At 36.8% G+C, this 9,247-nt stretch overlaps 1 protein-coding gene across 1 annotated transcript; it reads right to left on the reverse strand.

The window, feature by feature from the left end:
- Positions 1–688: 688 nt before the first annotated feature.
- On the reverse strand, positions 689–1,998 carry SEH1L (SEH1 like nucleoporin). The gene is given in 4 exon segments (XM_049785705.1): positions 689–965; positions 1,047–1,126; positions 1,128–1,416; positions 1,419–1,998. Coding segments are annotated over 4 exon segments (1,071 nt in total). The 3' UTR covers positions 689–843.
- Between the last annotated feature and the right edge of the window lie 7,249 nt (positions 1,999–9,247).

Here is a 9,247-nt window from a genome sequence, read left to right on the forward strand (position 1 = left end):
AAATTAAGCAATACCACAGATTTGACTACAAACTGTATAGTCAAATAACTCTCATTTTACTACTACTACTCCTATTCTAATATTTTATAAATATTACAAAGAAATGACAGTTGTATCATGTAAAAACCAATTCTATAAAAGGCAAACAAATTAGCACTCAAAACAATTTTTCTAAAAAATATTTACTCAATCTTCAAATTAAAATAAAACAATCATTATTTTATCTTATTTTATAGAAAACAAAAGATATAAGTTTATACTTCCAGATGGGACAAGGTGTTAAATTTTTCTTCCACCCACTTAAATAAGGATAATAAGATTTCTTTTAATAAAAAAAAAACATGGGGCCGGGAAGGTGGCACTAGAGGTAAGGTGTCTGCCTTACAAGCGCTAGCCAAGGAACAGACCGCGGTTCGATCCCCCAGCGTCCCATATGGTCCCCCTAAGCCAGGGGCGATTTCTGAGCACATAGCCAGAAATAACCCCTGAGCGTCAAACGGGTGTGGCCCAAAAACAAAAAACAAACAAACAAACAAAAAAACCAGACTACTTTCAGCAACATTTCCAAAAAATTGTTTTGCTGGCAATAGTTTCAACAAATCCTCTCCATTTATATTTCAAAGGTTTCAAATAGTGTCATAAAACTGGTTAATACACACACACACACACAAAAGTATACACTTTTTTAAAAGGCCTTTTGGACTGTATTTAGTAGTAAGCAGGCTGCTGGTGTATCTTGGGAGAGGTCAACTGGTGCTGGGAAGGGGAAAAGGAGCTCACTTTCCATTCCTGTGTTCATGCGACAAGCAGCAAAACAGCAAAGTTACTCCAGTTAGCTTGTACTCAGCTGTGCTTTCTGCCAGCAGAAGATCCATTTAATGAATTTTGACGATTTGGGGTATTTGAACCTAGGGAAGGATTTGAGTTTTCCTGCTGAGAATGCCCATTGACAGGGCTCCCATTACCTTTCAAAACACCAGTACATAAAACACACACACACACACACACACACACACACACACACACACACACACACACACACTCACACTCACACACCCCAGTACATTTCCAATTGTCCATATACTTAGCTTTCCACAATCTCACACAACCATCATCTCCTGAAGATGGTTCCTGTTATATTCCAACTGACTCGCCACATCTGAGAATTATGATGATCAAACTGCACCACTATATGGATTTCAAATTTTTTTGGCCCACCAGAGGAAGTAAGTTCTTTCCTTACAGGCTTCAGTGTGAAAATCTTCACATCTTTGGATGCTAGGGCTAGAATATGGAAAGATCTGCCCAAGTTTGGAGCAAATGCGATGTCATGAACAGGGTCAGTGACTGTCATGAGGGTCTCAGCTTTTGCATATTTCCGAGTGTTTTCATTATATTCAAAGATCTGAACTTGACCAATGCATTTGGACTACTATCATCACTTCCTAAGGCTATCATAGAGGAATGAGCATGAGAGCTTGAAGGGTTCCAAGAAATACAACTGCAGCTTAGCTTACATGAGATCTCATGCTGCAGAGACCACTGGCTGAGATTCATGACATTCAGTGCCTCATAGATTCGTACTATCCCATCTGCTGAACAGGCGGCTAACATCAGACCCATATGCCTGGGACCAAATTTCACATCAGTAACTGATGTTCTGCTATCCACTAGAGTTGTCCTCTTAACCCAATGACTTTGTCCTCGAAGTTTATCATTTGATTCTCCTACTATTTCTTCCCATACAGCAGCTGTTTTGTCAAACGAACAGGAAGTCAAAACCTGTCCAAACTCAGGATGGGCCCATGTCATAGGCCACACAGATCCACTATGCGTCTTCCAACAAGCAGTACCATGCCATTCCCCACTTTTACTTTTATCCCAGACCTTGACGCTCTGATCGCTGGAACAGGTCTCCATGTGCCGCCCGCGGAAGTCAAAAGAGACATCATGGATGAGATCCTTATGGTCCACTGTTATGATGCACGCCACAAACATGGCTTCCGACGGGTCCCCACCTCCTCCAACGGTTCCACCCACCTCTGGAGAGGGCCAGCCAGTGCTTTGCGCAAGGTCTTTTTTAATGGTACCAGGAAAAGTTCAGCTCAGTGGTGGTCTTCTGTACTTAGTACCAATATTTTAAACAATTGATCAAAATGGTACGCTATAGACAGTGTTTTTTTTTGGGGGGGGGCTACACCCAATGATGCTCAGGGGTTACTCTTGGCTCTGCACTCAGAAATCACCCCTGGCTTGGGGGACCAAGGGATCGAATCACGGTCCATCCTAGGTTAGCGTATGCAAGGCAAATGCCCTACAGCCTGTGCCACTGCTCCTGTCCCTAGACAGTGTTTTATACATCTCTATCATCACAACTTTAGAAATTTAAATTCAGATTTTAAAATATATGATCTAATATTTACCAATTTTCAATAAAATTGGGCAACAATGATAATTAGCAATTACTGAAATCTAATAAGTGTTATTATGTACTAATGCATTATTCCATTTTAATTCATTCGTTTAAAAATATTCATTGAACTTACTTATATGACAAATTTTTGCCAGATAATAAAGATATAAAAATAATAATATCTAGTTTTTATATTCATACACATAAGATCGTAATTTAGAATAAAAAGTCATGCCAAGAAGACACAAAGTCAAAGCCTTTGTTCTTTCCCTTAGATTACTTAGAATCTGAGAAATTGACACAGAATCACAGAAAATTTAACCAGATAGAGGGGAATAGTGTGAAATAATGCATAGATAAGTGGCAAAAGTAATTTTAGAATGATAATCAGATATTCTAAATCATGATCATATATTATACTTTTGAAAGGAAGTAGATATTACTATTAATTAAAATAGTAAATTTTATAGTAGAAAACATTTGCCAGATGGAGACAAACACCTGAGGGTTCTCAGGGGTTACTTCTAGCTCTGTGCTAAGGAGTCACTCCTGACCATGCTTAGGATCATTATGGGATGCTGGGAATCTAAGAGCTGTACTATCTCCTGATCCCAGCTATTTTTATTGTATATAACAAGTCTAATTCATGTGAGATCCATCTGAACCTGAAAGATGATAGGATTTGACAGGTGTTTGAGGATTCTAGGATCTTGACTGACATTTTGGGGTGTTTAGAATTTTGTATAGTGGTTAAGAGGCCATTGTGGATTTAAATTGGTTTGAGTTCAAATTGTTTTGGGGCTTCACACACCCAACAGAGCACAGGGTTTACTCCTGGCTCTGCAATCAGGAATTACTCCTAACAAGCTTGAGGACCCATAGGGGATGCCAGGTATTGAACCCAGGTTGGTCTCATACAAGGAAAATGCCCTACCCACTGTACTATTACAGCTCCAGTCCCTTCAGTTCAAATCTTGAATACCACTCTTAGACTTACTACAATGCCCCACAAATAAATACCTTCTTTGTGCTTTAGTTATTTTATGTCTCAGTAAAGATAGTCAGACCTACATGAAAGAGCTAGGGACAGTTATAGAAGTAAAGTGTTTAGAATGATCCAATTATAGTAATTATATTAAATAAGTGGTAGTAATTATTATAGAATATACTTTTCTGTATTACAATAACATTTTTTGTTTGTTTGTTTGGGCCACAATTTACAGTGCTCTGGACTCTATGTTGAGAGGTTACTCTTGGCAATGTTCTGGGGACTTTGAAGTATTAGGAATCAAACCTGTGTTTTCCATATATAAAGAATGTGTTCTGCCTATTGAACTATCTCTTTGGGACTAGTCTGACAATAATTTGGATCTCAGTTTATTAAGTTTGTTAGTTACTATTAAATCTAATAACTATGACAGCAGATTCCTAAATCTGTAAGTTTAAAAGTAGTGAATTTTATAGACTTTTACAAACAAAATTATGGGTTTAAATACTGTAAATGTCTATTAAACAAATGTCAGAGATTAGATACCCAATTTAGATTATATCAATAGATATATAATAATCAATTTTATTAAATATTCCCTTTACACACTCTTTAAGTGAAAGTATTTAAATATGCTTATAAATCTATACCACTACTTTTCCTAAACTCATAAAATGCCTGGTAGAGCACATTTATAAATATAAGTAGCAAAAGTTTTCTAAATATTTTAGCATTTCTCATAGACACCATAAAATCACTAAATTAGTGATTTTAAAATAAAACTTTAAAATAAAATCACTAAATTATTTCAATTCTATAAATAACTTGTTATTTAACAATATATCAATAACTTAAAATTTCCCATAATAATGAAATAATTTACAGTTAGTCACATTCTATCAGATGCTCTAGAATATGAAAACTTTTTTTACATTTTATCATCATTTAATAAATAAAGCTCATTCAATATTTTTTTAAGTTATTCCTGAATTTGAGTAACTTCATCGGCATTTTACTTATTTCTCTTCTTTCTAGTAAAGGTAAGAAGTGGACCAAAGTTTTTGGTCTAAAGTCTGGTATTATGATATAAGTTAAAGTCTGTGATGCATTTACTGTTCCGTTATGGAGTCATAAAATTAGGTTTCCAACTTTTCTCAAGAAAAAGTGTAGAACAGAGGCTCATCACCCAATGCTGGAAATACATGCCCATTTAGGAGACTAAGGAAAAGAAAGTGCTTATAAAGCACAGAGAAGAAGATGAAGCTGACTTGAATAGTGCCAGGATTTGGCATGGAATACAAATTTGCAGCAACTTTGGTGCACAGGCAGCAAATGGTGTACAATGCTGGTGAGAGAGTTTAGGACTTGAGTAAATAATTCAGAAGCTTAAAAGCATTTGAATGATATTCAGAGCTGTCTAAGTTGTGATTAAAATACTTGGGTATACATCTAATTTTAGAAAAATTATCCACCTTAAAATAAGAATTTATGAGCAACACTTGAGTTGAAATAATCAAAAAGATAAATTCTCTGATATAGTAGGCTACTATTAATTATGGTTACAAATAAAATGACAAAAATGGACTCTAATTTCCAACAGATGTCTCAGTTTACCAGGGGTCTCAAACTCAATTTACCTGGGGGCTGCAGGAGGCAAAGTCGGGGTGATCCTTGAGTGCAAAGTCAGTAGTAAGCCTTGAACATTGGGGTGTGTGACCCAAACAATTAAAACAAAACAAAACAAAAAAGGATTCCTCTAGGGCAGGGCCACAAAATGTTTTTCAGAGGGCCGCAAACGGCCCGCGGGCCTCGAGTTTGAGACCCCTGGTTAAGCTTTTCTCTGAATGAAATTACTGATAACATTCCTTCACAATTTCAAAGAATTTAGAAAATTCTGTGGTCGAGTTGATGAAATTTTCTGCAGAAAATATGGATACAGGGGTTGGTGGTAGAGAAAAATAAAGCAAGTATGCATACATACACATGAGTACTATACATAATTTTTTTTTTTTTTTGGTTTTTGGGCCACACCCAGCAGTGCTCAGGGGTTACTCCTGGCTGTCTGCTCAGAAATAGCTCCTGGCAGGCACGGGGGACCATATGGGACGCCAGGATTCGAACCAACCACCTTTGGTCCTGGATCGGCTGCTTGCAAGGCAAACGCTGCTGTGCTATCTCTCCGGGCCCTACTATACATAATTTTATATTTATTTTTTTAAAAGTTTTGTTCTTTTGGGCCACACCAACAGTGCTCAGGGTTTAATCCTGGCTCTATGCTCAGAAATTGCTCCTGGCAGGCTAGGGGGTTCATTTGAGATGCAGGGGATTGAACGCGTGTCAGTTCCTGGTTGGCCAAGTGCAAGGCAAATATTCTATCACTGTGTCATCACTCTCAGCCCTAAATTTTACATTTTATTTAGAGAGCACATTAACATCCTGAACCTAACCAAAGAGCCCTTTCTTGGATCGATAGGCCAGTCAGGGTTTTTTTTTTTTTTTTTTTTTTTTTTTTTACTTCTCAGATTTTATTAGAATATAATACATAAATTAAAATTTTTTATTTAAACAACTTTATTACATACATGATTGTGTTTGGGTTTCAGTCATGTAAAGAACACCCCCCATCACCAGTGCAACATTCCCATCACCAATGTCCCAAATCTCCCTCCTCCCCACCCGACCCCCGCCTGGACTCTAGACAGGCTTTCTATTTCCCTCATACGTTCTCATTATTAGGATAGTTCAAAATGTAGTTATTTCTCTAACTAAACTCGTCCCTGTTTGTGGTTAGCTTCATGAGGTGAGCTGTAACTTCCAGCTCTTTTCTCTTTTGTGTCTGAAAGTTATTATTGCAAGAATGTCTTTCATTTTTCTTAAAACCCATAGATGAGGGAGACTATTCTGTGTCTATCTTTCTCCCTCTGACTTATTTCACTCAGCATAATAGATTCCATGTACATCCATGTATAGGAAAATTTCATGACTTCATCTCTCCTGACAGCTGCATAATATTCCATTGTGTATATGTACCACAGTTTCTTTAGCCATTCATCTGTTGAAGGGCATCTTGGCTGTTTCCAGAGTCTTGCTATGGTAAATAGTGCTGCAATGAATATAGGTGTAAGGAAGGGATTTTTGTATTGTATTTTTATGTTCCTAGGGTATATTCCTAGGAGTGGTATAGCTGGGTCATATGGGAGCTCGATTTTCATATGGAGATTCCTCCAAAAACTGGAAATTGAGCCAGTCAGGTTTTATGATTCTCTCTAGCTTTCCAGTCCCCAATGCTTGCTGTTCTCAAGGAAACCAAAGTTTAGAATGTGGCCTCACTCTTGGTTCTGTGCTCAGAAATCACTTCTGGTAGACTTGGTAGACTTAGATGCCGAGGATCAAACCTGGGACAGCTATGAGCAAGGCAAATGCCCTCCCTGCTGTGCTATTGCTCTGGCCCCAGTATCAGACATTTCATATTTCATACTAAGCTGGGAAGAATTCAAGTCACATAAGCAACTTATCTCTATTTTTGCCTAATTATGAACCTTTAATTAAAAATCCTTTCAAAACACAGTGAGCCTTATTGGGAAGGAGGACTAAAAATACTTAAAATATGTGAACATTTGAAGTGTTTAAGAACTCAGTTCTTGTTCTAAGAAATTGAATATTTTTGAAGAACTGTATTTCTAAAAGAAACAACATCATTCTTTTGAAAATTCAAGTGAATAACTTCATATATGGCTCCAGAGTGGTAGGACAGCAGGTAAGGTGTTTATCTTACATGTAACTGACTAAGGTTCAATCTTTGGCATCCCATATGATTGCCTAAACTCACCGGAAGTGATTTCTGAATGCAGAGCTGGGTGCAAGTCCTGAATACCACCAAATGTAGCTCAAATTAAAAATAGAAATACATGGGGCTGGAGAGATAGCATGGAGGTAAGGTGTTTGCCTTTCATGCAGAAGGTCATCAGTTCGAATTCCAGAGTCCCATATGGTCCCTCGTGCCTGCCAGGAGCAATTTCTGAGCATGGAGCCAGGAATAACTTCTGAGCACTGCCGGGTGTGACCCAAAAACCACACACACACACACACAAAATAGAAATACTTGAAAACTTCACATCAAAGTAATTGCCTATAAGTTTAAATAGACTGAAAATAAGGGTCATTAAAAATATAGATAAGTATCAAGAGCAATACAGTACTTTAAAGTACGTACTAAGTACTTTAGCAATACAGAATGGAGGGTTTCATGCACATTAAGGAGACGTGTCTTTAGCAGTTGGAGTCTGACCCCAGAGTCAATATTATTGCATGACAAATACACTCCTTAGGGCGGTGTCCGGAACAAGCAGAGATGCTGTCAGAAGCTGTCATTACATCCTCAGCTTGCAAAGTAAATTTCTCAAAGCCTAGTCCTACACCCCAAGAGAATTTTGCCTTGAATTAATTTTCATGCCATTTTATTCTAATAGAAATAGTTTCTTTAAAATTATTATAACATGATTTTTTCTATCCAGTGTACATAATGTCTAGTTTTCTATTTTATAGAGAAATGCTCACATCTAGAGTTTTTTATCTTTTTAAAATTACATAGCTGCTTATAATGCATTTTATGACCATTCCATATTCCAACACTAATCTCATCCCAGTGTAAAATTATCTCCACAATTGGCCCAAAATTGTTTTCTACTCCACCATGCCTGTCTTGTGCCAAGATGCATAAGATAGTTTATATTTTATTGTTTTTTTAATAAAGAAACAATAAAATTTTAATAAAATTTCAAAAAAAGAAAGAAAGAAAAGAAAGAAGAAAGAAATAAAGAAAGAAGGAAGGAAGAAAAAACAAAGAAGAAAGAAAGAAAGAAAGAAAAAAAAAGAAAGAAGAAAGAAGAAATAAAGAGGAAAGAAAGAGGAAAGAAAGAAAGAGGAAAGAAAGAAAGAAGAAAGAAAGAAGAAAGAAAGAAAAAGAAAGAAAGAGGAAGAAAGAAAGAAGAAAAAAGAAAGAATACCTCAAAAGAAAAGCTTTAGAAAATTATATCTAGAAGAAAGAAAGAAAGAAAGAAGAAAGAAAGAAAGAAGAAAGAAAGAAAAAGAAAGAAAGAAAGAGAAAGAAAAAGAAAGAAAGAAAGAAAGAAAGAAAGAAAGAAAGAAAGAAAGAAAGAAAGAAAGAAAGAAGAAAGAAAGAAAGAAAGAAAAGTACCTGAAAAGAAAAGCTTTAGAAAATTATATCTAGCAATGGGATCACTAAGTCATTGTCTAAAAGTTGTGTAAGCTATTTGCTACTATTTGGTCATTGTTATTAATTTTGTTTATTAAACTTAGGTGACTTTTATGCTACTTTGATAACTAATTTGATGTGTTCCTTATAGGTGACAGTACTGGAAAATTTGGAGGTGTTGTATATGGGGACTCGTGGCCCAGGAATTTCAAGTCTGTGGCTAATATCGTGGTGAATGGCTATGAATATGGCTGTCAGGTCTTCTAGGGAGGGTGCCCACACTCACTCCTACAAAGTCCTGATGATCTCAGTCCAAATGCCAGCATACCTAGAATTTTGGTCCGATAAGGCCTCTCTACAGAGATTAGTGGTAAAGCAGTAAAGTTGGGCAATTGGTGAAGGCAGTGATAGTGGGCTATGGGTATAGCTGCTGGAGTTTTGGCAGGGGTGAGGGACATGGTCTGCCTCTCTTGAGAGTGCCCCAAAGTTCAGATTGATGTAGCCATGAATTTTCACAGCTGGGTTTATATCTCTTTTGAGAATAAAATGAGTCTATGCAACTTGGTCAATGAGTGGTCATGGAAGTGGCAGTGAAGTGTAGTCTAGAGCCTTCACTTTTTCTTTCTTTCTT

The sequence above is a fragment of the Suncus etruscus genome, chromosome 13 (genome assembly GCF_024139225.1).
Source record: "Suncus etruscus isolate mSunEtr1 chromosome 13, mSunEtr1.pri.cur, whole genome shotgun sequence".
NCBI classification, from domain to species: domain Eukaryota; kingdom Metazoa; phylum Chordata; class Mammalia; order Eulipotyphla; family Soricidae; genus Suncus; species Suncus etruscus.